The 27,867-nt window shown below is 34.9% G+C and overlaps 7 protein-coding genes and 2 non-coding genes across 16 annotated transcripts; 6 read left to right on the forward strand and 3 right to left on the reverse strand.

Annotated features, from left to right (window-relative positions):
- Positions 1-125: 125 nt before the first annotated feature.
- Top2 (topoisomerase 2) lies at positions 126-8,067 on the forward strand. 5 transcript variants are annotated; one of them, XM_070107179.1, is made up of 10 exons: positions 126-214; positions 299-374; positions 1,297-1,887; positions 1,973-2,393; positions 2,471-3,271; positions 3,388-4,216; positions 4,902-5,985; positions 6,050-6,337; positions 6,402-6,785; positions 6,865-8,067. In XM_070107179.1, exons 3-10 carry the CDS (start codon positions 1,315-1,317, stop codon positions 6,925-6,927), a joined length of 4,443 nt encoding a protein of 1,480 aa, XP_069963280.1. In that variant the 5' UTR covers positions 126-214; positions 299-374; positions 1,297-1,314; the 3' UTR covers positions 6,928-8,067. The 5 variants fall into 5 exon arrangements, with proteins under 5 accessions (XP_069963280.1, XP_036215810.1, XP_069963279.1 ...); XM_070107180.1 differs by having other exon boundaries at positions 170-232; XM_036359917.2 differs by having other exon boundaries at positions 142-449.
- An 801-nt stretch (positions 8,068-8,868) lies between these two features.
- On the forward strand, positions 8,869-11,320 carry RanGAP (Ran GTPase activating protein). Its single transcript, XM_014231660.3, has 7 exons — positions 8,869-9,113; positions 9,195-9,876; positions 9,947-10,148; positions 10,205-10,366; positions 10,425-10,526; positions 10,598-10,777; positions 10,844-11,320. Exons 1-7 carry the CDS (start codon positions 9,008-9,010, stop codon positions 11,174-11,176), a joined length of 1,767 nt encoding a protein of 588 aa, XP_014087135.2. The 5' UTR covers positions 8,869-9,007; the 3' UTR covers positions 11,177-11,320.
- Positions 11,321-11,632: 312 nt separating this feature from the next.
- Positions 11,633-11,705, forward strand: TRNAV-CAC (transfer RNA valine (anticodon CAC)). Its single transcript has one exon. It is a non-coding gene; the product is annotated as a tRNA-Val (tRNA).
- Positions 11,706-14,387: 2,682 nt separating this feature from the next.
- On the reverse strand, positions 14,388-18,084 carry LOC106615009 (actin-binding protein IPP). Of its 2 annotated transcripts, none has more exons than XM_014231015.3 (6): positions 17,885-18,084; positions 16,813-17,332; positions 16,526-16,717; positions 15,295-16,136; positions 14,962-15,217; positions 14,388-14,902 (listed from the first exon to the last, which is right to left on the reverse strand). In XM_014231015.3, the coding sequence occupies exons 2-6, from the start codon at positions 17,275-17,277 to the stop codon at positions 14,768-14,770; spliced, it is 1,890 nt and encodes a 629-aa protein (XP_014086490.1). In that variant the 5' UTR covers positions 17,278-17,332; positions 17,885-18,084; the 3' UTR covers positions 14,388-14,767. The 2 variants fall into 2 exon arrangements, with proteins under 2 accessions (XP_014086490.1, XP_014086480.1); XM_014231005.3 differs by lacking the exon at positions 17,885-18,084 and adding an exon at positions 17,408-17,832.
- On the forward strand, positions 16,328-16,400 carry TRNAV-CAC (transfer RNA valine (anticodon CAC)). The gene has a single exon. It is a non-coding gene; the product is annotated as a tRNA-Val (tRNA).
- A 188-nt stretch (positions 18,085-18,272) lies between the features above and the next one.
- Positions 18,273-19,210, forward strand: Ski6 (exosome complex component Ski6). Its single transcript, XM_014232335.3, has one exon. The coding sequence runs from the start codon at positions 18,382-18,384 to the stop codon at positions 19,129-19,131; it is 750 nt and encodes a 249-aa protein (XP_014087810.1). The 5' UTR covers positions 18,273-18,381; the 3' UTR covers positions 19,132-19,210.
- On the reverse strand, positions 19,194-20,613 carry mRF1 (mitochondrial translation release factor 1). The gene is made up of 2 exons (XM_014232323.3): positions 20,168-20,613; positions 19,194-20,105 (listed from the first exon to the last, which is right to left on the reverse strand). The coding sequence occupies exons 1-2, from the start codon at positions 20,522-20,524 to the stop codon at positions 19,212-19,214; spliced, it is 1,251 nt and encodes a 416-aa protein (XP_014087798.2). The 5' UTR covers positions 20,525-20,613; the 3' UTR covers positions 19,194-19,211.
- A 295-nt stretch (positions 20,614-20,908) lies between these two features.
- On the forward strand, positions 20,909-23,367 carry LOC106615912 (uncharacterized protein C19orf47). 2 transcript variants are annotated; one of them, XM_014232312.3, is made up of 7 exons: positions 20,909-21,066; positions 21,214-21,385; positions 21,496-21,638; positions 21,691-21,882; positions 21,943-22,262; positions 22,329-22,692; positions 22,751-23,367. In XM_014232312.3, exons 1-7 carry the CDS (start codon positions 21,048-21,050, stop codon positions 23,071-23,073), a joined length of 1,533 nt encoding a protein of 510 aa, XP_014087787.2. In that variant the 5' UTR covers positions 20,909-21,047; the 3' UTR covers positions 23,074-23,367. The 2 variants fall into 2 exon arrangements, with proteins under 2 accessions (XP_014087787.2, XP_014087778.2); XM_014232303.3 differs by lacking the exon at positions 20,909-21,066 and adding an exon at positions 21,082-21,133.
- Positions 23,368-23,731: 364 nt separating this feature from the next.
- LOC138856337 (uncharacterized) lies at positions 23,732-27,833 on the reverse strand. 2 transcript variants are annotated; one of them, XR_011395539.1, is made up of 2 exons: positions 25,870-27,715; positions 23,732-24,861 (listed from the first exon to the last, which is right to left on the reverse strand). XR_011395539.1 is itself a non-coding variant. In XM_070107182.1 (2 exons), exon 2 carries the CDS (start codon positions 27,444-27,446, stop codon positions 26,622-26,624), a length of 825 nt encoding a protein of 274 aa, XP_069963283.1. In that variant the 5' UTR covers positions 27,447-27,649; positions 27,722-27,833; the 3' UTR covers positions 23,732-26,621. The 2 variants fall into 2 exon arrangements, 1 of the variants encoding a protein (XP_069963283.1); XM_070107182.1 differs by adding an exon at positions 27,722-27,833 and having other exon boundaries at positions 23,732-27,649.
- Between the last annotated feature and the right edge of the window lie 34 nt (positions 27,834-27,867).

A 27,867-nucleotide genomic window follows, 5' to 3' on the forward strand; every position in this document is an offset into this window, starting at 1 on the left:
TATATGTTCGTAAAGAATACCCTTATTCATATTAAGATATATCAATTACTTAAAATTCAACCGTGGATGGGCATCATTGTTACTATTTGCATCGGCATTGGCATTTCGCTGTGGTTCGCTTCAGTTCGCGTCAAGCGAAAATAATTCAGTTTTCAACGGCGGAAAGCAACGACGTGTTTCGATCGGGGCCGCAGTTACAGTCGCAGTGCGTGAAGTCAGTTGTAAAATTGAAGTAAATTTTTTTTTATTGCTTTTCATAATAACCCATATACTTTAATGTCAATTTGAATAAAAATAGATAAATCATTTGAATTTGTGGAAGTCAATTGAACAACGTGAACATTTTCAGTTTACCGGCTTTGAAACGTACAGTGGTGAGACTGATTACATTAGAATTTGTACGAAATTGTGCATAATTAAGAAAATAAAACCTTGGTTATCTATACAAGGTAAGATTATAAAAGTATTAAGTGTAAAAACGTTAATAATAGCTTTGAAAAAGTGAAGTAAGTTGCGAGTAGAGTTGGAGGACAAAATTTTGTTGTATATTGGCGAAGCGGCATTCGCTGCAATTCGCTTTGCAAATTAAAAATGGCGCACTCATGTGGCAGCGGTGGCAGAGCCAGCGGCTTTGGTTGAGCGAGCGGAAAAGTAAACGGAAGCCAAAGAGAAAGAAACAAATGCGATTGTCCATAAGAAAACCAATAGTTTCAGTTTTTAATATTGTTTATTGTAACAAGAAACGAAACATATGACATTTTTTTATTTTAAATATATGCATTTGTATTAAGTTTTAGACTCGATTACGAATGTTATACCGACGCCGACTCTCTTGGCACACAAATTTGAAATTGTTATACAGGGTGCGTTAAAAAGGTGTACATACACAAAACTGACTTTCAAAACATCTGCTTTTATGTTCCGATCTAAATATTTTGCTTAATATTAAATTTTAATTGAGTAATATTAAAATATTTTTGTATTTTTCGAAATCTACCAGCTTTAAAGATATTTTATTGACTTTACTATATTTTGGGAATGGTGCATAACACATGCTACCTACATCTATGTAGAGCATCTGTCATGCAAGGCGCCAAAATTGAAAATTTCGGCATAGCTCCTGCTAGGGACAAATATTATATATTGTTTAATATATAAATTTACAGTACATAAGAGTGATGTAATTGGTTTATAAAGCTATTTATTGTGCGCTTGTCTAGCAGTATTTATACCAATGTTGAAATTAATCACTTAAACATAAAGTGTCTAAAATAATTTACTTTTTTATGTTCATAGCTAACTAATTATACAGCAATGGAGAACGGCAGTGGTAGTGTGGCAGGGAGTGGTACCTCCATCGAAAAAATGTACCAAAAGAAATCTCAATTAGAACATATCCTATTGCGTCCGGACACTTATATCGGTTCGGTGGAGCACGTTACCGAAACCATGTGGGTATATAATGAGGAGAAAAATCGAATGATACAGCGACAAGTCACCTACGTACCCGGTTTGTACAAGATCTTCGATGAAATTCTTGTAAATGCCTCCGATAATAAGCAACGTGACAAAACTATGAGTACAATAAAAATCGATATTGATGCAGAAAAAAATTCTATTTCGATTTGGAATAATGGACAAGGAATTCCAGTCACGGTTCATAAAGAACATAAAATGTTTGTGCCGGAAATGATCTTTGGTCATCTCTTAACTTCGTCAAATTACAATGATGATGAGAAAAAAGTGACTGGTGGTCGTAATGGTTATGGCGCAAAATTATGCAACATTTTTTCAACTAGTTTCATGGTGGAAACGGCTACTAAGGAATACAAGAAAAGTTTCAAACAAATCTGGGCAAACAACATGTCGAAAACAACTCCGCCAAAGGTGGGTTTCGTATTTAATTTATTAAATAATTAGCTATGCTCACTTTTTTTTATATATTAACGTAATATATATATTTTTTGTTTAGATTAAAGAATTTGCGGGCTCCGATTTCACAAGAATTACATTCAGTCCTGACTTGTCCAAGTTTAAAATGGATCGTCTCGATGACGATATTGTTGCACTAATGTGTCGTCGTGCTTATGATATTGCCGCTGCAACAAAGGGTGTAGTTGTATTTTTAAATGGCAAAAAATTGCCGGTAAAGAATTTCAAGGATTACATTGATTTATATGTAAAGAATAGTGATGACTCCGGACAAACAATTAAAGTTGTTTACGAACAAGCTGGGGAACGTTGGGAGGTAGCTTGCTGTCCCTCAGAAAATAATTTCCAACAGGTGTCTTTCGTTAATTCGATTGCAACCACAAAAGGTGGACGCCATGTGGACTATGTGGTCGACATGATAATTAAACAGTTGATCGAAGTTGTAAAGAAGAAGAACAAAGGTGTGTAGAAAATATTTTAATATTTATCAATTTTTTTAAATCTAAATATTAAATCAAATTTTTTATTTTTATTGTAGGTGGTATTAACATAAAACCGTTTCAAGTACGCAACCATATGTGGGTATTCGTCAATTGTCTTATCGAAAATCCGACGTTCGATTCGCAAACAAAAGAAAACATGACATTACAAGCCAAAAGTTTTGGCTCGAAATGTGCGCTCTCAGAAAAATTCATTGCAAATGTTTCCAAGTCCGGAATTGTGGAGGCCGTATTATCATGGGCTAAATTTAAAGCACAGAGTGAAATTGACAAGAAAGGAGGTAAAAAGTCTTCTAAAATAAAGAATTTACCCAAACTCGAAGATGCAAACGAGGCTGGAAAATCAAATTCCTACTTATGTACGCTTATTTTAACGGAGGGAGACTCAGCCAAGTCGTTGGCTGTGTCCGGTCTTGGTGTCATCGGACGTGATTTATACGGTGTATTTCCACTACGTGGTAAACTGTTAAATGTGCGCGAGGCTTCATTTAAACAGTTGGCTGAAAATGCTGAAATCAATAATCTAGTAAAGATTATTGGTTTGCAGTACAAAAAGAAATACACCACAATGGAAGATTTAAAAACTTTACGCTATGGTAAAGTTATGATTATGACTGATCAGGATCAGGACGGTTCGCATATAAAAGGGCTACTGATTAATTTCATACACACAAACTGGCCCGAACTATTACGACTACCGTTCCTCGAAGAATTTATTACACCAATTGTTAAGGCTTCGAAGAAAAATGAAGTGCTCTCCTTCTACTCACTGCCCGAGTTCGAAGAGTGGAAGAATGATACGCCAAACCATAATACATATAATATCAAGTACTACAAAGGTACTTTTTTTTTTCAATATAATGAAATTTACGATTATATTACATATAAATTTCCCAAGATTTATTTTATTGCCAAAATATTTTTAAAACAAAATTTTTTATAATTTTCTTTATAGGTTTGGGTACCTCTACATCTAAGGAGGCTAAAGAATATTTCCAAGACATGGAACGTCATCGTATAACTTTCAAGTATGACGGCAGTGTGGATGATGACGCCATTGTTATGGCTTTCTCCAAAAAACACGTAGATGCGCGTAAAGAATGGCTAACATCGCATATGGACGAGGTGAAACGCCGAAAAGTACTTGGTCTACCCGAGCGTTATTTGTACACCAAAGGCACCAAACACATAACATATTCGGACTTTGTTAATCTTGAGTTGGTGCTCTTCTCCAATGCTGACAATGTCCGTTCCATACCATGTCTCGTAGACGGATTTAAGCCTGGTCAACGTAAAGTAATGTTTACCTGTTTCAAACGTAACGACAAACGTGAGGTGAAAGTTGCACAATTGTCTGGTTCGGTGGCTGAAATGTCCGCCTACCATCACGGCGAGATGTCACTGCAGGCAACGATAGTCAATTTGGCGCAAAATTACGTGGGATCAAATAATATTAATTTATTAGAACCACGCGGTCAATTCGGTACACGTCTGCAGGGAGGTAAAGATTGTGCAAGCGCTCGTTATATTTTCACCTTAATGTCGCCCTTGACGCGACTCATTTTCCACCCAGCCGACGATCCATTGTTAACGTACGAAGTTGATGATGGTCAAAAGATTGAACCACAATGGTATATACCAATCATACCAATGGTTTTGGTGAACGGTGCTGATGGTATTGGCACAGGTTGGTCCACAAAGATTTACAATCACAACCCGCGTGATATTATACAGAATATTCGCCGAATGCTGGCTAATGAGGAACCATTGCCGATGCATCCTTGGTAAGTTAATTTGCAAACTGTTGTTTAATACATCCGCGAACTCGCCCGCTCTGCTGCTGTTTCTAAGATGATGGGGCTAGAACCATGCATCGCAGAACACCGGATCCTAGATTGCACAGCAATTTGTAGACGTAGGCTCAAGGCCTTCGGTTCCATTTACGTGGATAGGGTGCACATTACCTCAATAGCACCCAGCAGGTTTTTGGAGCTCGTCATACAGATTCTAATTCAAATACATCTGACATATATACTGTATAACGAATTTTTCAATTAAAAATTTTTGGTTTAAAAATTTGATTTTCAATTTTTAATACCAAGCAAGCGCGTAAATATGTAAATTCAAGAATTTGTTTGATTTTTAATTATAAATTTAAGTTTGAAATTTTTTTGTTTTCAAGTCGGTGTTTGAGATAAGACATTTTTTTTTTCAATGGTATTTGGAGTTAAATTTTGGGATTGAACTTTTTGTTTTTTTTTTTTCTCAATACGATATTTCGGTTTAAAATTTTATTTTTTATTTGCTTATTATAATTTTTTCAATTATTTTTAATTAGAAAAAACAAAAATTGTTTTAAACAATTCAATATTTTTTTTTTGCATTAGTTACAACCCTGTATTTAATATGATAATGATGTTTAAATGTTTCGCTTCTTTTGAATTGTTTTTGTTTTATTTATTATTATAGGTACAAAAATTTCAAAGGCACCATTGACTACGTTTCTGATGGCCGTTATATTTCTTCAGGCAATATACAAATTGTACAAAATAATAAAATCGAAATATCTGAACTGCCAGTGAGTACTTGGACCCAAGCCTACAAGGAGAGTGTGCTAGATGCACTTTCCAACGGTGAAAAGGGTAAGGCGGTTGTCGCCGATTACCGTGAGTATCATACGGATACCACAGTGCGTTTTGTCATCACATTCACGCCTGGTGAATTCGAGCGATTGCAAGCTGAAGATGGTGGCTTTCATCGCGCTTTCAAGTTAACCTCGTCAATGTCGACTAATCAAATGCATTGCTTCGACCAAAACAATTGCTTACGTCGTTTTCCTACTTCAATCGATATTATGAAAGAATATTACCCCGTACGTCTTGAGTATTATGTTAAGCGCAAAGAGTACCTAATCGGTCAATTGACAGCGCAGGCTGATCGCTTGACCGATCAGGCACGCTTTATTATGGAAAAGTGTGATCGTACTATAGTAGTTGAAAATAAGAAACGCAAGACCATGATCGATGAACTGATCAAACGCGGCTATAAACCCGATCCAGTAAAGGAATGGCAACGTCGTATAAATATGGAAGAAGAAGAGGAGGCTGATGAAGAGGATGAAGAGCAAGCCGATGTAACTGCAAGCAGCTCGACAGTGAAGAAGGAGAAAAAGCCGATAGATTCGGAGAAGGCTTTCAATAAATTAACTGATGTCAAGAAATTCGATTATCTGTTGGGTATGTCCATGTGGATGTTGACCGAAGAAAAGAAAAATGAATTGTTAAAGCAACGCGATACAAAGTTAGCCGAGCTTTCGGCGCTTAAAGCTAAGACTATACAAACTTTGTGGTTAGATGATTTGGATGATTTTGAAAAGAAACTCAATGAATTGGAAGAACGCGAACGACTTGAAGAGTTGGGCATCAACAAAAAGCAGGCAAAGGCATTAACTGCTAAATCAAAGGCTCTAACTGGTGCATTGAAGAAACGCGCTGCTAAGGATGGCAATGAAAATATTTTCCCCGATCCAAATGGCGTTAAAATTGAATTCAAGGTATGTAACAATGTGGTTAACTAAAGGAAAAAATATTATATATATATACGCTTTCGGCATTTAGGTTACTGAGGAGATCATGAAAAAGATATCAACTGCAGTGGCACTTGCTGCCAGACCAAAGATTAAGAAGGAGAAAGTCGAAAAGGCAGCTAAGGCTGTCAAGCCCGAAGAAGTCGATGAGTTTGATGCAATAGTTGAAGGTGGCGCAAAGGGACCAAAAGGTTCACCGGCAGCTTTGAAAAAAACAAAAGCTAAAGAAGTTGGCGCTGATGGCGATGGTGAAAAGAAAAAGCGTGTTCGTAAACCCAAAGATGGTTTGAAACAATCAAAGTTGAACTTCGGCAAAGGGGTGTGTATTTGTTAATTCGAGTGATTATAGTGTGCGCTAAACATCTTTTTTGTTTGTCCAACAGCGTAAAAAGAAACAGAATTCTTCCGATGAAGACGATATTGGATCTGGTAGTGATATTGAAATGCATGTAGATGTTGCGCCACGCGCAGATCGACCAGGTCGCCGAGCAACTGCCAAGAAAATTAACTACTCTGGCTTACTTGATAGCGAAGCCGAAAAGAGTAGCGATGGTGAGCTCGAATTCAGAGACAATGAAGGTGTCAAAGAAGAGTCGTACCAGGTGGCACATATATCTGATGATGAAAATGGCAGTGATGCTGACCAAGCCAACGGTAGCAATGTGCTTATAGTGAGCGAATCGGATGCCACGCCGATCAAGAAGAAGCCTACAGCGAAACGTCCACGAAAGAAGGCAATGACAAGTGATAGTGATAGTGACAAAAAAGTGAGCAGCATTTGCTATTAAATTTCCACGCCAAATTTAACGCTAACATAAATTTCATATTTTTGTGTTATTTTTTCAGAAAAAGAAGAAGAGAAAGGCTGCTTCCGAGAGCGACGATGACGATTCAGATTTTGAATACTAAGCATTTCCAATCCAATGAATTATAAAAAAATCAGACTTGTTGTGCAAAAGAGTCTGCCTAGAATATAAAATGTGAGATCAGAAGAGTTATAGCTCTAAGAAATTGGAGAAGCAGCAAAGTTATCAATAACCAATTATAATTCACATTATATCTATACATTCATGTTGAATCAAACGCCTCTATTCACATTCTATTCCCACCGTACACCCTCAAACGTGCACATTCATTCCATTAGCATATGTTTAAACGAAAATCGGAAATCGCTGTACTTCGTTTATACGATATCACATTTCGTCACAATTCAAATCATTGCTGTTTACTTTGTGTTTTTAGTTATCAAATACTGTATTTTTAATTTAGCCCATTATTCATAGTACACCACACACTTCGGCATAACTATTCAGCCTACATGCCAGGTTTTTTTTTAATGATTTTAACATATTAATATTGGTTACTTTTTGTTCGTAATTAAATGTCAACATCTATTTCAATAATAATTGCAGTCGACGGCTGTTATCTATTTAAAAAAAATTTGTTCATTATTAAGATGTTTGAATGCTGTGTGAGAATAGAATGATAACGTGGCGTCTAAACGTCTAAATCTCTTTTTTATGTTTTAAGTACTCTGAAAGTAGTTTAAAATTTGTAAATATAAATGGTTCAACTTACAAGTTCTCTCCACGTTTCTTTCGAGTGAAAGTTGACCGTTAGCATACAAACTAACGGCATATTAAGAAAATTGCATAAGTATTTTTTTAAGTATCACAAAATCTGCCTAAAAGTGTTGTTTTAAATTGGAATTAATGGTGTGAAAGAAGCGTATTTTTTTTTTTATATATAAATTCCATATTTACGTTATCTTTTGCTAATTTGTATATTACTATGTGTATGTACTTGTAGCGCACAAAAACTTTGTGTAGTATTTCAATTTGGAAGCTGATTTTTGAAGAAACATTTTCGAAAGTAAATTAGCATTATCAAACTAATGATATATTTATGATAACTGTATGAACGTAGAGACGGATTTTAAGATGGAACATGAAACATATTATTAAGTATGTACCAAATAAGGTTATACTTAAAACATTATCATTCAAACATGCTATAAATAAAATAAATTTTAATAAATCTTAACAAAAATGTCTTTATTTGATAAAATACTTCTATTAAATAAATACATATGTACAAGTTTAAACAGTTATACGATAATTCAGCAGTTATAATCCATTTTATGGATTTAATGCTTTTCAGAAAAAAATTTTTTACGCTGGGGGTTTATTTGTAAAACACGAAACATAGAATTTCAGTCCTGCTATTGTTGTTGCGGCAGAATTCTGCCGAGTTGACAGTCCTTGATCGGATAAAAATTCAGGACCGTTCCGTTTACGTACCGACTGTCGTGGGTCCTGCACTTTGTTACGGTGGTCTCGTATGAGAAACTATCTACCTAAGTTTGTATAGAATTTATTTTATAATTTTTTTAAGAACCGTATTAGATAACAAAAATTGTCTAGAAGTACAAATAGCTTATAAAGAGATACGTTTAAAACGGAAATTCGAGTTCTACAAATTAGCTTATAATAAATTTTAACAGATTGTTTATAGAATGTTATGAATTTGTGTGTTAAAAGCTTATGTGTTACATATAATATTTTTTTAAATATTTATGCGTTTTATATTTTAAGTGTATTGCATGTATTTCAGCTTGTACGCCAGGTTTCCTTATATTATTAACACCATCTTTTACATGCTACTGTTAATTAACAGCTAAGCTATAAAAAATGTGCTTTCCATAACTTGCTAAAATATTTTTGAAAATTCCTTTATTATAATTTTTATGTAATTATAAAAATTGGCTACCCTACAAAAACCACCCCAACAAATTGCATGCAATAGTTTGCTTTTAGAGTCACCCTGTTGCTATTACTTTGACAGCTGCAAGGCGGCGAAATAGCGTCTTGTTTTCTAGGTTATTCGGAAGCGTACCAACAAAAAGATTTGAAATTTGCAAGCATTGTAAAGATTTGCGAGTGTATGATTTTATTATTTCCGCAGTAATACACATTTTACGTGTTCAATAATGTCTAATTTTAATTTCGGAACAATTGCACAAGAGTTGCATGATGTACAGGAAGAGGGGCTCTCGTTTGAAGATAAACAACTAACTTGGGATACAGCAGAGGACGGTAAGAGGAGTGAAATATGCGTAACGACTGTTGGCTAAGAAAAATTATTTGCTAAACTATAAAAATTATATATTTACATAGTCGCTGATATTGTTAAGGCTTTAGAAACAACAAAGATTGTCCACTACCTAAAATTGGGTGGAAATACTTTGGGCATTGATGCTGCCGCTGCGATTGCAAAAGGTCTTGAGAAGCACCCCGAATTTCATAAAGCATTATGGTATAATATGTTCTCAAGACGACTCAAAACAGAGACGCCATTGTCACTAAAGCATTTGGGCAATGGTTTAATGGTTGCCGGTGCCAAACTTACAGTATTAGATTTGAGTGATAATGCTTTGGGTCCAAATGGTATGGTTGGGCTAGAGGATATTTTGCGCTCGCCAGTAGTTTACTCATTGCAAACATTGCGTTTGAATAATTGCGGTTTGGGTATTGGCGGTGGCCAAATGCTTTCAAAAGCTATATTGGATTGCCATAAGAGCAGTGTTGCCGCCGGAACACCACTTAAGTTGAAAGTTTTTATTGCCGGTCGCAATCGTTTGGAAAACGATGGTGCTAAAGCTATAGCAAAAATATTTTCTACACTTAAAACTTTGGAAGAAATAGCAATGCCGCAAAATTCTATATATCATGCAGGCATTGCAGCATTAGCGATCGGCTTTAAAGAAAACCCTAACTTGCGCATTCTGAATTTGAATGACAACACAGTAACTGAGAAAGGTGCAGCTTCACTAGCGGAAGCATTTGCATACACGCCAATGTAAGTTAGCAAAATTATACAAGTGATAAATTTATTAGTTTAAATTATTATCTTTTGCTTTCCACCTCAGGTTGCAAGACATTAATTTTGGTGATTGTCTGCTCAAAACACATGGCGCCTATCATTTTGCCGAGGCATTAAGCGAAAACCATAATCAACTCGAGGTGGTGGATTTGGGTTTTAATGAAATCGGCGCAGACGGAGGTGTTGTTTTAGTTGAAGCTTTGCAAAATAAGAAAAATTTAACGAGACTTATCTTAGATGGCAATCAAGTAAGTGCTGACACTTTGTGACGACAAATTTTTCACTTATACAATTTTTTTTTTAGTTTGGTTATGAAGGACGTGAGCGTATTAAGGAGATTATAGAGACCTTCGCAAATCCAAATGCATTAGAAAGCCTTGAAGAAGATCAGTCTGAGTGCGAGGATGATGAAGATGAGGACGGAGATGACGACGATGAAGATGATGATGATGATGATGAGGAAGATGTACGTAGAACTTAAAGTACATAAATATTTGTAATAATAATATTTAAAAAATGCATAGGATACTACTGAAGAAGTTGATGAAGATGAAGAGTACCAAGATGAAGATGCCGACGAAGAAGGCGATGAAGCGTACATAACATCTCCCGCTTTTACAACAAATGTAAACAGTCCTAAAATTTGATGTTGCAAAGTGTAATTTTTAATTGATTCGTTTCTTTATATGATTTACAGATGTTTGGTGCAAATGAGACTTTTATGTCTGCTAAAAATGTTCAATTTGCTGATCAAACGACGCCAACAAAGCCAGTTACCGTCGAATCATTTTGTCTAAGTCAGAAACCTTGCACCATACAAGCATTCGAGTCATTGCAGGAGACAGATAAATTAAAAGCTTTCAAAAGCATTATTGAGGTAATTTCTGTTTGACATTTATAATTTCATTTTTATAATTTGTATTCAACTTTTTAATATCAATAGCAATTCACCGATGACAATCGTCTGTTATTGCTCATTTTTACGACATTAAAATGTGCGCACCTCTCTGAATCATCGCCTGCTGCATTGGATTTAGCAAAAGCGCTTTATAAAGAAACAGTCGACTATGCTGTAGAGACGAAACAAGAGCGTCGCGTTTTGAATTATATGCTGATGCAGTTGGGTTTGCTACGTAGCGAAGAAAAGTTCACAAGTCCCTATGACTTGAAAAGTTGTCGTTACGCGTTGCGCGAAACACTGAAGTCCAATCCACAGTTTGGCAGTGAGCATATGCGTAACGCTTTCAATGTTTTCCTACATCAATTGGATGGTTGAAAGTATAGATTATTAAGCATTTCATGTATTTTTGTAAGGTTTTTAAAAATATACTGCATAAGTTACTTTGCCTCTTTGAATTATAATTTTGCATAAACTGAAGGTGCCAAGTTCAAATACACATAATACATACTAAAATTCAAATGTACGTTTTTCATTTATGAGATTTCTTAGTACACGAAATTATTAGCCATTTTTCTAAGCTACCGAAGATGAAGATCAAGGTGAAATGGAGACTACTACTCCATTTTCATTCTATTTCTTTAAAATTACATCTGAAATGTTTTCTGCCGCTCAAACAACAAGAACATCAAATAGAAATTTTTATTGCTCAGAGTCGTTCTGTGATGGTTTACAACTTTGCTAATATAAATGCACATTTTTAAAAATAATTGAGTAGTGTGTTCTTATGATAAATGTGCGTCAAATGTGCCGTTGGAGTGTGTGATATTAACCGTTTCCGTAGTGTAGTGGTTATCACGTGTGCTTCACACGCACAAGGTCGCCGGTTCGAACCCGGCCGGAAACATATCGATCAATTGTTTATTTTTAACAACTTTTTTTATATAATATGAATACAATGCGTAAAATTATTTTTTGTATCCTGAACGAACAGCTTATATTAAAATTGTGTATAAAGTATTTACTTTATATTTAACAGATCAGCAGACGAGCTGAGTCAATTTAGCCATGTCCGTATGTTTGTCCCTCTGTCTGCATTCGAGTATACGCTCAGTTTTTGAGATAACGATTTGAAATTTTGCACACGTCCTTTTCTACCCGAAAGCGGCGGCTACGCTAAATAAGTTGCCCATTTACCGTAGCCGCCGCTTTCGGGTAGAAAAGGACGTGTGCAAAATTTCAAATCGTTATCTCAAATGCCACTATGGCATATACAGATCTTTACGAAATTTGGCATGGATTATTGTCTAATTGGTGTAATCTCCGATGAAAGTGTGCAGATCGGATTACTACAGCGTCTAGCTGCCATACAAACTGAACAATCGGAGTCAAGTGCTTGTATCAAAAACTATTGCATTTGACAAGCTGTCTTCAAGAAATTTGGCATGGACTATTTTCCAAAGCAACGTTTCGCATTGTTCAGATCGTGATATTTTTTTATGAAGAACATACACAGTTTTTGTACATATTTATTTTATTTTTTATTTGCTCTTTCTTATAACTAGTGATAATGTTAATACTTATGGCTGTAGTCTATTTAGTCATTTAATACAACATTTTATGTGGCATAATAATATTTGTTATCTTCGCAAGAGTTTTATTTATTTATTTATTTTTATTATAGAACGATCAGATCGATTTCACACAAACTTAAAAAATAACAATTACACATTATTTCTGCGATTATCTCATATATTCAACTAGCAGCGCAGTTTTATAGTTCATAAAGTGAAAACATCAATAGTACTGTTATACCTGCGTCCAATAAAAAGGTTTTTTTTTTGTTTTTTTTTTTTTAGCAATGCGTTAATGCGGAAAGTTCACTTTATATATACATATGTGTATATATTTAAATTTGATTTTCCTCAGTTTTAAGGTTTCTGAAAGCGAAAATTAACAGCATAAATTGCAGCTTTTATAAAAAAAATACACATTAATTCAATTATAAATTAGACGTGTCACATAATCTCCTTCTATTTTAGTATAATAAAAGCTTTTTTAATACAATTCGTTACAATTGTTAGTTACAACATATTCACAGTTAATTTTGAATTTGCAATTATTATAGACAGTGTTAACGGTATTTTAAATACGCACTACAGGATACATACATTTACTGTGTTTGATTATGGAAAAGACACCGTTATATGTATGTAAGTTTATACATTTTAATATTATAGCGTTTCAAATTAGCTTTGTAGTCTTTTTAAAGTTTTTTTGTTTTTGTGAATACGATGAATTTCGATTTTATTTACTGAATTTAACATACATATGCATGTAGGTATGTATTTATTTATACAATCTCATTTAGGTTTTGTTAACAATTGCAATTGGAAGCCTATTTGTTTACTCCATTTTAGAAAATGCTGCAAGGTTTTGAATAATACATACTTGAAAGAACTTTTCAACAGTCTTGGCGCTCAAAAGTTCTACAAAACAATAAATAAAATATTGATCGCTTTGGTAACATTTAGGTGTGTACTAAAGTTTATGTGCCATATTAGAAACTTTCAAAAGATTTTGCAGATTTTGTTAATATTAATTTTATAGTTGACGTTTAAATTTTAAATTTCAGGATTGCAAATAATGCATAAAAAAATAATTAACTTAACAGTTGAATTTTTTTTATTTTATTTTGCAATACCAAACATCTTAATTAAATATAATTTTTGAAATACGTTTCCCAAATACCGGCACAAAAAAAATGTATCTCCAATTACCGGAATGAAAAAAATAATATTTAACCCTACAAATCCATTTAAAATGTATCTTTAATTTCTAATTTAGAATCCCAAATACCGGAATGAAAAAATAAAATTATCACAAAAATCCGATAAAAATTGATTTTCCAAAAGTCGATTAAAACGGTATTTGTAATTTTTAAATCCAAATACCGGAATGAAAAAATAAAATTAGCACAAAAATCGGTGAAAATTGTATTTTTAATCCCACATACCGGATTGAATAAAAAAAAATATATTTTAATCTCAAGCAGAATCAAAAATTAAAAATATACATTTTTTTTAATTTACATTTTTTCGCGTTTGTGTACATACTTAGTGTGCTACCATTTTGGTTATATTTTAAAAATGAAAGCTTATTTTTAATAAAATATAAACATATGGTAGTTTAGTTTTTGTCTTATTTATATTAAACTGCTTTTAATTTTAGAGTTTCACTTAGAAATATTCCCATTTCACACCAGCTTTTAATTTGAAAAACAGTTTTTTTATTGGTTACTCCACTTTTAAAATTAAAAAATTTTTTTCAAAATTTTGAATTCTTAATCCTGAGTTAATTAAATATTTAACTTTAAATCTTATAACCAGAAATAAAAATTAAAAGTTTTTAATTTATAATTTATATATAATATAAATATAATTTTTAATCCCAAAATATTGTAATTGTGTAATTAATAAAATTCAATTCAGATTTTGGGATTAAAAATTGAAATCTGATTTTTAATCCAAATTGGAGATTAAAGTTTAAATTAGTATTAAACATCTAATTTTAATGCAAAATTATTGAGTTCAAAAATTTGCAAACCTGAAATTTTATTCAAATTGTAAATTGCAGGGTGTCCCAATATTGCACTCTTAATATACAAATATAACATAAAAATAATATTTTTTAAATAATAGGGCAGGAATAGTTGTGGCTTATATGGTATAATGCGAAATCTTAATTTTAATTTTATATGTAGACGTAAAAATGTTTTAAAAAATCATCATAACATCATGAAATCAGAAAATACATACATATAATACAAATGCATACCCTATCTATCGTATATTATATTTATCGCATACGTTTTGTATAACACTTCATAGTTTTTACTAAACGCACAATGATATTAACGCAGCAGTTGTTATTGCCCAAAAGTGTCACGTTGTTATGCATAAATATGCGTTAAACAACGACAGCGCCAGCCTCCGAGCGGCCAACAGGCAAATCGGGGCAATTTTTCCAAGTGTCAGTCAGGGGATCGTATGCTTCCACGGCGTTGATAGTGATATGAGCACGATAGAAGTTATCCTCGCATGGCTAAAACATTTAAAACACTAATTAATACTAAGCACTTTAAGAAAAGCACCTTAACTAACCTGATCACCGCCAGCCACATAGAGTAGGCCATCAGCTGCAGCTACAGCGGGTATAGCGCGTGGTACGGACATCGAGCACACACTCTCCCATTTATTATCGTCGAAACTATAGCGCTCAACTGTGCTCAGCACATCCTGTGAACTACTATTGCCGCCCACAACATAGAGATGACGATTTAGCACGGCGACACCCATTTGGCAGCGGGCGGTGCGCATGCGTGCCATTGGTTGCCAATCGAGAGTTATGGGATTGAAACTAAAGTTCAAAAAAAAAAAAAAAAATCATAAAAAAAACTAAGTTACAAACAAGAAAAGTAATTGAAATATACGCACCTAATTAAATCCGGCAAATGACGACTTGACGTTGTGCAGCCACCAACTATATAAATAAGCCCTTCAAAACTGACTACACCCATACTGAAACGCGGTTCTGGCAAATCGCCCAACTTGCTCCAGGCATTTTTTTCGGGATCATAGCACTCAATTGAACCGCCTATATCGTCACCTAACCAACCGCCCACCGCCAACAGTGTGCCACCGAAGGTGCACAGGCCAAACTCACAGCGTGGCACAATCATTGGTGCTATCGGTGTCCATACATCAGTTTGTGGATCATATACTTCACCATTAGCTAGAATTTGAGAACCACGTTCGCCACCTATGACATATATTTTCCCATTTAATGCCGCTACACCAGGTAGAATACGTCCGATTTCCATTGGTGCCGTTTCGGACCATTCACGCCGAAAGATATCGAATTTTGCGACTGTTTCAAAAATACAATCGGATGGTGTCCAGTCACGCTGTGACTCACGCCGCGAACCACCTATAATATAGATGTTCTTTTTAGCTTGTTGACGCGGACAGACACGTAGTGGCACTAATTGGCCACGCTTCGAGGCTATATCGCGACAAATAGAACGTAAGGCAATCTTTACTGACATATCCCGGCAATCCTTCAATGCCTGATCGATTACTTTAACGGGTACAAGTGCTAAGCGTACATGTGATAGCGTGTCAAAGACGTAGCAACGACGTTGAGTGACATCATGTTTTATCCAACGCAATGCAGCTTGGAATACTTGAGATTCTGAATCGACACGCAACTGCTCGGAAGTAAGCAGCTGAGCGAGTAGAGTTTGTGGTGTGTCTAAAAATTCATCTTCGAGCGTTATCTGTGTGTCAAAAGGTCAATAAGGATAATTTTACGTTAATTTTTACTAATGATGTTGAAAACATAATAAATAGCAATTTACATATATTTGAAACCAAAACAACAGATTAATATTAGTTAATAAAAAATCAATTTTCTTTATACAATAGTACTGAAGGGATAAATGTGTTAAATGTCAAATAAATTATAACAGTTTCCGTAGTGTAGTGGTTATCACGTGTGCTTCACACGCACAAGGTCGCCGGTTCGAACCCGGCCGGAAACAAATTAGGTGCAATTGTTTTTTTTTCATTTTTTTTCTTAAATATATTTTTTTATACGATAAAATTAATAATAATTAGTATGTTAGCAACCAGACATAACATAAACACATAATGTAATTCCACTTACCGCCGGAAAGTTTGAGTGGACAAAGTTCAACGCACTTTTCTTTAAAGTCTCACAATTATGAGCTTCTGCAAAGCGTAGAATGCCCAATGCATTGGTAGCATGTAATTCGCGGCATAAAAAGTCGCAGCAGCCGTCTACAACTTCCGGCAACTGTAGCATATCAGCTGCAGCTAACAGCTCTTGAACATTAGACTGCAAATAAAAAAATATCGAATATTTCAATAAAGAGAATACACAAAAAGTGCTTATTATTTATTTATAAATTTAATATAATTTCTTTTACGCACCTGTGTTATTTCACATCGTCCTGTATATATAAAATCCAGTAGAATGCTTAAGATCTCGCCATCTATGGTGTGTAGCACCACTGACTTTTGATTCACTTCATTCAAACCAAGTTCAGGGCGGAACATTGCCTCAAAGTAGGCGCTGGCCGCGCTTAATACAGCCCGGTGCGCATTGAATGTAATGCCACCAGCAACAATTTCTACGTCACAGAAACGAGATTCTGCACGTAATTGATTTAAATTGGCTAGTACTTTGAATGGAAACTGTGCATTGCTGTAACAAGGCAGTGAAGCGCGTTGTTGTGCACCTGCATTGCTTACAGCACCACAAATATCACTTAAGTTTGAAGATGCTGTTGCGGCAGCGGCCGATGTATTACTTTCACCTTCGCCAGTTGTACTATTGCCATTATGACAATTTGCATTGAATTCGTTGTGTGGCGAGTATGTCTTCAATGGTGGCATTATTATGCGATCCTTAGACTTAAACCTTTGTTTTGTGGTGATTAAAAGTTTTAATCTAATGTAAATACAAAAAAAAAGTAATTATTCAATATATTTATATTTATTTGAATTATTAAATATAATTTATTACTTATGCATTTTTACGCTGAACGCGATTCAAAAAATTTTATTTGCGTTTCTTCAACTTGCATCAATACATATAATAATAAATTTGTACATACATATACGTTTGTATATTAATAATATGGATAGCAAAACATATGCATGTGTAAATGTGAAACGCTCAAACTCCGTTGAGCAGACCCTAAAGTTGCGTCGCACTCTTTTCATCTAATCGTCAACATTACAATTACATTTAATTAACTTTAATTGGCGCTGTTAGCCAATGGCACTATGGACGGTCTCAAATTTAGTGTTGTGAATTACAATTTTGTAACGCTCGTAGGCTCGTAAAAAGCAAATATTGGTGTTGGGTGGTGGGCGGGTTCTAATATACTCGCATATATATGTACATATAGTCAAAACAGTGATTATATTGCGTAGAGAAATTCCTCCACGGTTAAAGTAAAATAATATATTTCTATTTTTATAATACCGCGCCACGTACCAATTTTTTTGTCAAATATTCACTACACTTCTACAATATCTTTTAATATAAATATGTTAAATTTCTTTATGTTTATTGAAAATAATTCGTTTTATTCACTGTTAAACGCCCATTGCATTTTTTACGTGACTTCCCTATTGACACAAAACTACACCAGTGATACCAAGTTTCCTTTGTTTTACGAAGATCAAAAAATTTGCGTTTATTGCAATAAGCTGTAGAAAATTTTAAGACACTAAAGTTTCACTTTCAATCTCTTTTTAATTTTCTATGTCAAAAGAGCATTATTTGTATAAATTTGCAATATTTTTTATCTCAAAAAAATTTTATAATGGTTATATAGCAAGAACATTTTCAATATCTTTAATACAACCCTGAATTGACATATGTATGCAAATTCGACCAAACAAACCAAATTTGACCTATAATATTTTATCGCGTGCATTCCGAAAACAAATTAGTTTTCTGTTTTTAACTAAGTTTAAATTTTGAAAGAAATGTCTAATTTTGAGTTATTAAGCGAGCAGGGCCTGCGTCTAGATGGTCGTCGACCTCATGAACTCCGTTGTATAAAATGTAAACTTGGTGTATTTGAACAACCTGACGGTAGCGCCTATTTGGAACAAGGCAATACAAAAGTGCTCGCCGCTGTTTATGGCCCACATCAGGCGCAAAGTAACAAACTCGATCTTAACGAAGTGGTTATAAATTGCCAATATAGTATGGCGACATTTTCTACGGCGGAACGTAAGAACAGACCACGTGGGGATCGTAAATCACAAGAAATCACACTTTACCTACGGCAAGCACTGAGGGCTGCCATAAAGACTGAGCTATACCCACGTTCACAAATTGATGTGTACGTGGAAGTGTTACAAGCGGATGGTGCCAATTATGCCGTTGCTCTAAATGCCGCCACGCTTGCACTTGTGGATGCTGGTATTTGTCTAAAGGAATACGTTGTGGCATGTACCGCATCTTTGAGTAAAAATAACATACCCCTTACGGATGTTTCTCACGTGGAAGAGATGTCCGGTGGACCCACATTAACAGTCGCATCTTTACCAACATCTAATAAGATCGCGTTCATGGAAATGTCACAACGCTTCCATCTTGATAATTTACCAGCTGTAATGGAGCAGGCGTTAAACGGTTGCCGTGAAATACAAGCGATAATGGAGAAAGAAGTGCGGAAACATCTGATGCAAATGGGTTCTGCTGGAGACTGGAGTAATATTGCTAAATAAGTTGAAAACAAATTTAAATATTATTGCGGAAAAAAGTAAAAAATTTAGTTTAACAAATTAAATGTATTTTAAATAGAAATTTATTCGTTCACATTTTTCTTCAATCCTTTTTCTATTTCAATAACAGAGGCTTCATATTTATCAATTAATTCTACTAGTTTTGCACGTCTATATTCTACAGCGATACGTTTTATAAGCCTTTCCAAGTCTTCACCGCCGTCAAAAAATTCTTTTAAATTATGTACTGTGCCATTGGATATACGATGGTCTGAAATACGATCCTGTACGAAGTTGTAGGTACGTATTTTCTCATTACGGTTTAAATTTCCTTGCTGTGCCTTGCGACTGCGTTTTTCGTCTGCTTCTCTACTTTCCAATTCTCGCTGTATCAGCTTTGCTTGTAATCGTTGTATAGCACGTTCACGATTTTTTATTTGCGAACGTTCAGTTTGGCATTCAACTGCCAAGCCTGTTGGTAAGTGCACTACTCGTACTGCTGAATCTGTGGTGTTAACATGCTGCCCACCAGCACCACTCGCTCTTTTAGTCTCAATTTTTAAATCTTTCTCAGATATATTAACATTCACATTGTCTGGGCGTGGAATTACTGTCACAGAAGCTGTACTCGTATGAATTCGACCAGATTTTTCAGTTGCAGGAACCCGTTGTACCCTATGTACGCCAGCTTCATATTGCAATTGATTAAACGCTTCTCTATTCTGTACAATTACATTACCATGTCGTAAGCCACCAATATCTGTCTCCTCATTATCGATAATTTCATACGACCATCCATTATAGTCAAAAAAGTTTGTGTACATGTAAAAAAGCTCACGTGCAAACAGCATTGCTTCTTGACCACCGGCTCCGGCATTAACTTCAAATATTAATGAATTATATGTTTGTTCTTCGGCTAACATAAGCATTTTATCAAGTAATGTGTCTTCAGTTTGGCGTAAAATATCTCCATATACCTGAAAGTTTTGAAAGGTATTCAATGAAATTAATACATATATATGCATATCTTCACACCTACTTCATTTTCTTCTTCTAGGAGTTGCCGCATTTCCACATCCTTTTCATTTTCTATGTCTTCTTGGCTTGCAAGTTTAGATTTTAATAAGCGATATTGCTCTAGAGCAGATACAACGCCATCTAATTGGTTTAGACGGGGTAATGTGTGCGGTGTGGGATTAGTTCGCAAGTTATAGAATTCAACGCGTAGACTTTCCAAATATTTTTGCGCTTTTTCGCTGGATATATTTAGTGAATTTTTGGTGGCTAATGTGTTGGTAATCGAAAGCAGTCGCTTGTATGTGTATATAGGCTTATTTGGTAACAAATACTTAATTTTTTGCACAGTATTTTGTGCTAAAAATTTTCTTAAAATCATTTTGTACACAGAAAAAACAAATTTTATTATCTAGGCTTATTATAACCACTTCTGAAAACCTTAATTTATTTAGAGGTTAATGTTATTTACAATAACAAAAGTCAGCTGTTGAAGTTGAAAACGAAGGCGAGATGCCACTAGTTCTATCAGACTTCAAATAATGTGATCATACTGTTTTTTGCGAACGTAAATACTCTAGAGAGTATACTAGCTACTCTCACTACTTCTTCAACAACACGAACTTCTTCATGGAAATATTCACAGTTTAAGATATAAAGTTTTGAATAAGATTTCGAAAAAGAATTGTTGGTAAGTAAATAATTATTTTTACGCCAAATATCCGATATGGCAGCCTGATGAACATATTGTGCTTGACGTTTTGTAGTGACATTTGTAATGACATTTAATGGCTGCCATTCAGAAAGCAAATAATTATTTTTAGCTTTTGATATTTCGTCCGTGAAAAGTGCACTCGTTAAACAATTTAATATTTTAAATAAATGTGCTTGTAAGTGTTACGAACATGTCTAACGCAGCAGCAGGTGGGTAAACAAAATAGTGTGATTTTAACTATGTTAAAAAAAGCTATTCAGTGTTGTGGCCTAAAATGTGGGTAGACAGCTAGTTTATTTATTTATATGTTAAAGGTTTCTATGCAAAATAATTATATTAATGTTGTTAATTCAAAGCACAATGGGTGAAATTCTTCAATGCCTCTGGTATACCTTCACCGGCTGCAGCCAGTTACGCACACATATTTGTGGAAAATCGCATACAAAATGATATGTTAATGGACCTCAACAAAGAATATTTGCGAGAAATGGGCATAACACCAATGGGCGATATAATAGCTATATTAAGGTATGTTTGATAACACTAAAAATTTAAAAAATGTGAAAATTCAAAAATGAAATAATATTACTTAGTTTATGTAAGAAACGAGTATATTTGTACGTAAATTTATAAATTAGGCATGCAAAAACTGTAAGTGACCAAACGGCTAGAGAAAAAGTGCTTATCAATTCAGAAATGTGTGTGCCCATTGCGGCCGTACCGGCAAACCCTCATTTATCACAAGAGCGTCCCTCGACGACTACCATGATTAGACTAAAATGTAAGTAAACGAATTTGCCAATATTTGTTTACTATATTATTATCTCTTACAGCTGTGCCAGTAACATCGAGTACTTCAAGCACAAGTAGTAGTCATGTATATCTTAAATCTCCAGATCATTTAGGTGAACCGCTTCCAAAGCAAACTCGACGGGTTTTACCAGAGCATGAAGGGAAATATAAAATAAAGCTTCCTTCTGGTACCACAAAACGGAGCAAAGAAATACTTGCCAAAAAGGAAAAATGTAAGTAATTCACTTCGATTCATTATTTTTACTTTAACAAAACATAAATTTACTTTTTAGTATATTCACAACGTGAAAACACACAACGTTCCGATGTATTTGAACGTCTAGCCAAAAACTCTTCATCCACTATAGACTTGGCTCAAGACGATACAGATGATGGCGAAATTAGTAGTGGTAGTAGTAGCAGTAACGCGAAAGCAACAACTATACGCAATGTACAAGTACGAGTAACTGGTGTCGGCGGCAACAATAGTAAACCAGTTGCCGGTTCATCTATATTTTCACGTTTGGGGGGGAAGTCACAGGAAGATGCTGATAATGATTTAATCATAGCTAAACATATTAAACCAATATTAAAAAACACTTCCAAAACAACAGTGAGTTCAATAAAAGAGGGTTGTACATATCAAATAAAATAAGTTAATTTATAACTTTGTCTTTAGAATCGTTCTACAATCGTAAAATCTAAGATCGTAACTTCAAATATATCACCTGTACGCATACATCCACAAAAGCAAAAGGTTATACTGGTGAAGAAGGTACCATTAAAAACAAACGAAAGTGACGACGACGATAATAATTCAATGTATGGTGATAACGACATTGATATGGATGATGTTGTTACTAGCTCCAATACTGTAAGCAGCAGTGAGAAAATTGTGAAATTCGCGTCGACCGCAGAAGTGCATGAAATAGCATCGGAACCGCGATTTAAGCAATCTCCCAATGATAAAAATTACAAGTCAAACGGCGGAGGCGTTTATCCAGGCAACGCTGCAGGTGGCGTAAAATCAAGACTGGGCTTGAGTAAGTAAACGCTTTGTAGCTTTGTATCACTAAACTGACCAAATTTTTTCATTAATAGACACAATCTTGCATACCACAAAGAAAACTTACAACTTAAAGGCTGCTAGCAATATCAATGCAAAATCACGTATTAGCCCCGTCAAAGCAAAATCCTTGCGATTGAAGTCAGATGAAATTCTGATGCGTCAGGAATTACCAGTACATCGTCGATTGGGTGGTGCAAGCAATATTAGCAGCACTACAACACAAGGCAAATCGATGTCGGCACTTACAAAGCGTGTCGGTAAAGTTAATATTTCTAACAAATTATCTCCAATACAAAGAAAACCGCAAAAAAATTCAGCGTCATCAGTTTTCGACCGTTTAGGTTTTAATAGTTAAGTTGCTATTGCTTCGAATAATATTTAACACTTTTCTAATGTGTGAAAAAGAGAAAATCTTTCATTTAAGTTTCAAACGCTTATCACATATTTGAGGCAAAAATAAAGTAGTAATTTGAATTTGTTTCGCGGTAATTTTGACGTTTTAAATGCTAGTAGATCAACCCAAACTTACTCATTTAGTTTAAAAAATTTACACTTTTTGATTATTTAGAGTTGCTTATATACTCGTTTATGACTATAATTACTTTAACTGAGACTACAGTGAATTAATAAAAAAATGTGCTAAAATTAATGTTCGCATTTTGGTATATTTTATTTTTTTTGACGTTTACATTACAGAAATCTGTTGACATTGTTTGAAGCAGAGTATGTTAATAAATAGAAAAGGCGCAGATGCAGAGAATGTTAAACAATTGTATATTTATTTAAATTTTTATTAAATATTTATTAACATTCTCTGGGAACACTTTATTTAACTTATAACATGAATAGTAGGTACGACAATTTTACAATAGTTTCTATATTAAAGTTTTAATTTTTTAAATGTACATACATATATACTTACATACACACATACCTAATAATACATAGTAATATATATTAATTATATATTTTTTAGATATCAAATTAGTTGTAATTTTTTTACGACTCTGTAAAACTTAATTGCGCCTGATTAAGCCTGGTTGATACAACCACATATTGCTGTGGATTTACTTTTTTCACTGCGTACAAGTTATATTTCTATTATCTTTAAACTTTTATTGTTCCTTTATTCGGTAGCGACGGTGTTGTCGACTACCACGAACTATTTAAATAATAGTTATTTATTTATAATCACTACTTTTACTATAAGTAGTTTGAATACTTATGTGCGTTGTGATTGGTAGCGACGGTGTTGTCGACTACCCACTAACTATTTAAATAATGTTTCCGATTATGCGATAGCGACGGTGTTGTCGACTACCACGGAATTATGTTATTTTTAAATAAGCACAAGTTGAGTTCCGTTCTTAAACTGTTTTATTAAAATAACATTTCTCTTATTTATAATCTACTATTACTATCGCCGCTACTGCCATTGACGCTGCTTTGTAAGGCATTGCGTTACATCCGCCGGTCACACGGTCGGTGGCTACTGCAAGGTGTTGAATTGCGGCTGTCGGTCATTCAGAAATCCAAACTGCATAGGTTGCAATTTTGGCAGTTCAAGAGACTGACTTAGTTAACTATTGTTAACTACTCCCTCTTCCAAAATATGGGCGTCCTCGGCCATACCCAACTTTTCCAGTACTCGCCGCACAGCCTCCGAAGTTTTATTTCGTCGCCGACGCATCAGCAAAACGATTAATCCGATTGTGGTTACGGAGATAATGGCACAGATTACGGCGGTAACGACTGGTGTAGCAATTGTTCGTATGCGTAGTTCGGAGATGCGTTGCAAGTTCTTTTTACTCAACTTGTGAAGGAATGGTAAGCTTGGCAGGGCATGATGGTAGGTTACGTTGAGTCGCGCTGAAGTCGCCAGTTGGGGAAGTCTCTTCGGATAGTCATTGAAGTTGACATGTTTTGTACCATTGATAAAGGCGGTGCGTTTAAACGTAATAAGGTAAGGGCCGTTCACAAAAATTTCAGGGCCATCATCTACGCTAACCTCGACCAGCGCATCATTTACCACCACTATACCGTCGTCTTCCATTTACGGCATCTCTACAGAACGTTATCATTGGCGTGTCAACGCAAGAAGTAACAGCGGTGATGCTACCTTCACAGTCAGCTATGATGTTATCTAACAAGTGCAATATACGGCCAGCATGCGATATGGGAAAAAATAGTAATATTTTTACATAGTAACTTAGTTCTAGGGAAGCTGATTACAAAAATTATTATTTCTTTATTCGCTAAAACCTTAACTCTAGCTATCCTAAGCAATTGGGTTATTGTAACTCTCTTAAAACCCTCCTTCATAACCGCCTCTGTAATAACTGTATCAAAATAACTGTATCGGAAGTTTTCATTTGAGGTTGTCCTTGTGAACCACCCTCCCCTTAATAAGAACGGTTGTTCCTAAATCAGCGTCAACCTTCTCTTCAATATGCAATGGGATGACCTTGTCGCCCAACCTCTTGTTGGATTTTTCTCCCACTTCGAAGACCATATTCTGGCGATAAGCGTTGCTCCGATCTATTTGCCTCGTAGCAATATTAGGGAAAATATGTGAACTGGCATGGAGGATTCCAATCGCCTTCTCCGCTAACAAATTAAGAGTATCTGTTTCATAGCCGGCTACATTTTCAGCTTCTATTTCTGCCGCTGCATCATAAGCAGCTTGATCGTGTTGATTTTTGTATTGGGATACATCATTTTTTTCTTGTGTCAAATAATTTACGCTCTGGCGTCTGTAATCAGACATTCTTTGAGATGCTGCCTCCCGCCAGGACACATATAGTTCCTGTAAGCCATCGAACTCTGGGACCGACTTAACTGCATCCAGCCCTTCATGACATTCGACACCGTCTATAATTTTTATTGGCTCGTAGGCCTTGATTTCGGGGGCTGTCACAGTTGTGAATTGGTTTGTAAGCTGCTCTATCCTGGCTTCGAATTCTTTTCTTTGAACCTGCAGTGCGGCACTAACGGCCGCATAGATAATACCTTGCAACTGCTGTTCATTCATATCTTGCCCGCGTTTGATTCGTTAGTTTAAGTCGACAGTTACACAGTCATACAGTTACAGTCAATACAAATACTACTAAAGAGTCGATATATGGCGGATATGAAAAGGGGTTTAACTTACATAATTATATTGAGATTTTCTTTCTTCTACGTTGATTGTGATCTTCTTTCTTCCTCCTTGGTTCCGATCTTCCTTCTTGCACGTTGCTTGTAATCTTTCTTCCACGTTGGAATGGCAATTTGCGGATTAAATTCAGTACTTTTCTCGTAACGACGAATTTCATGTACCGCGACAATGACGATGGGGTTTTGTTATTATTATTATTTTTTTTTGACAGCACTTTTCACGAGCCCCACGTTGGGCGCCAGTTATATTTCTATTATCTTTAAACTTTTATTGTTCCTTTATTCGGTAGCGACGGTGTTGTCGACTACCACGAACTATTTAAATAATAGTTATTTATTTATAATCACTACTTTTACTATAAGTAGTTTGAATACTTATGTGCGTTGTGATTGGTAGCGACGGTGTTGTCGACTACCCACTAACTATTTAAATAATGTTTCCGATTATGCGATAGCGACGGTGTTGTCGACTACCACGGAATTATGTTATTTTTAAATAAGCACAAGTTGAGTTCCGTTCTTAAACTGTTTTATTAAAATAACATTTCTCTTATTTATAATCTACTATTACTATCGCCGCTACTGCCATTGACGCTGCTTTGTAAGGCATTGCGTTACATCCGCCGGTCACACGGTCGGTGGCTACTGCAAGGTGTTGAATTGCGGCTGTCGGTCATTCAGAAATCCAAACTGCATAGGTTGCAATTTTGGCAGTTCAAGAGACTGACTTAGTTAACTATTGTTAACTTACATGTTGCTTTTCGGTTTGTTGTTCAATTGGTGCTCCAACAATTTACTACGCAACAATGGCGATGGACGTGGTATTACAACAAATGGAAATTTATGTAAAGCCTGTGCATTGGGTAATTTGTTGTTGTGTGTATTAAGGGTTGGAGCTTGCACTGCCTGTTGCATTCGTTTGACGTCGGCTGATGAAGGAGTTTCTATTTTTGCTTTTACGAAACCTGGTGACAATCGTGTTGTTATCATCTTATTAATTTTCCTTTTATTTATCGCTTTCTTTGAATCTGGTTTAACGTATCTTCCTTCGTGTTTTTTGATTGCGGTTTCCTTACTGGCTGGTCCAAGTTTTGTATTATTTAAGAGTCGATTCATCATATTTGACTCACATTTTGTTATTTTGTATATTAATTTACATTTTAGTTGATCAGACATTTTATTAAACACAATATCCTCCAAGTACTTTCTTAACTCAGAAGGCCCTCCCAGTGGTTCTATTCGTTTAATGTTGAGTTCAACCATTGGTTGCTGAGGTTTTGGCGACGGTGAAGAGAGTTTCGGCATGTCTAGCGGTTTATTTTTTATTTTGTGTTCGGTTTTTCTACCAACGATAATTGCATATTTTTTTGAACTATTTATATCTGACGTCTTAAACTTTAGAGCCTCAACTTTAATACGTTTAGGTGGATTGGTTACGCCGTCTTGCTTTTCTAATTTTGTTTTCTTATTTTCTATGTTTATTTCAATAGCACCGAACTTTTTATGCACATAAGACACAAGATCAATTCTTTTATGTGCGTGTGTATTGATGTTTAAGAGTTTAAATAACATTTTTTAAATTTTATGCTGTTACTTGCGGTCTTTAGCGTTTTCTCGTCAATAATTTAGCACTTTTGGTAAATTTTTATTGTATACAGTGCCTAGGTATACCTGTATATGAATTCCTGGAGGTTGCTTGAGGTCACTTATGTATTGTGTACCTAAATGTTTGCTTGTGTGGATGCTTCAACGCCACTTATTCTCGTTTTAAGAATCTAGAAATACATAAAAAAAATGTTGTTAAAGAGAATTTGTAATTGAAATTAATTTTTTAAATTAAAATATACACTAATTAAATGCAATATTTTTTGTTTTTAATGTTTGCTCATTTCTTCGCCGTTTTAAAATAAATTTAATTGTTATTTGTCCGAATTTCCGTTAGTTAATCATTCCTTTTGCTCCTTTATTCATTTAGCGAAACGCTTTTGTTGTT

This window comes from Bactrocera oleae, chromosome 3, assembly GCF_042242935.1.
Source record: "Bactrocera oleae isolate idBacOlea1 chromosome 3, idBacOlea1, whole genome shotgun sequence".
Taxonomy (NCBI): domain Eukaryota; kingdom Metazoa; phylum Arthropoda; class Insecta; order Diptera; family Tephritidae; genus Bactrocera; species Bactrocera oleae.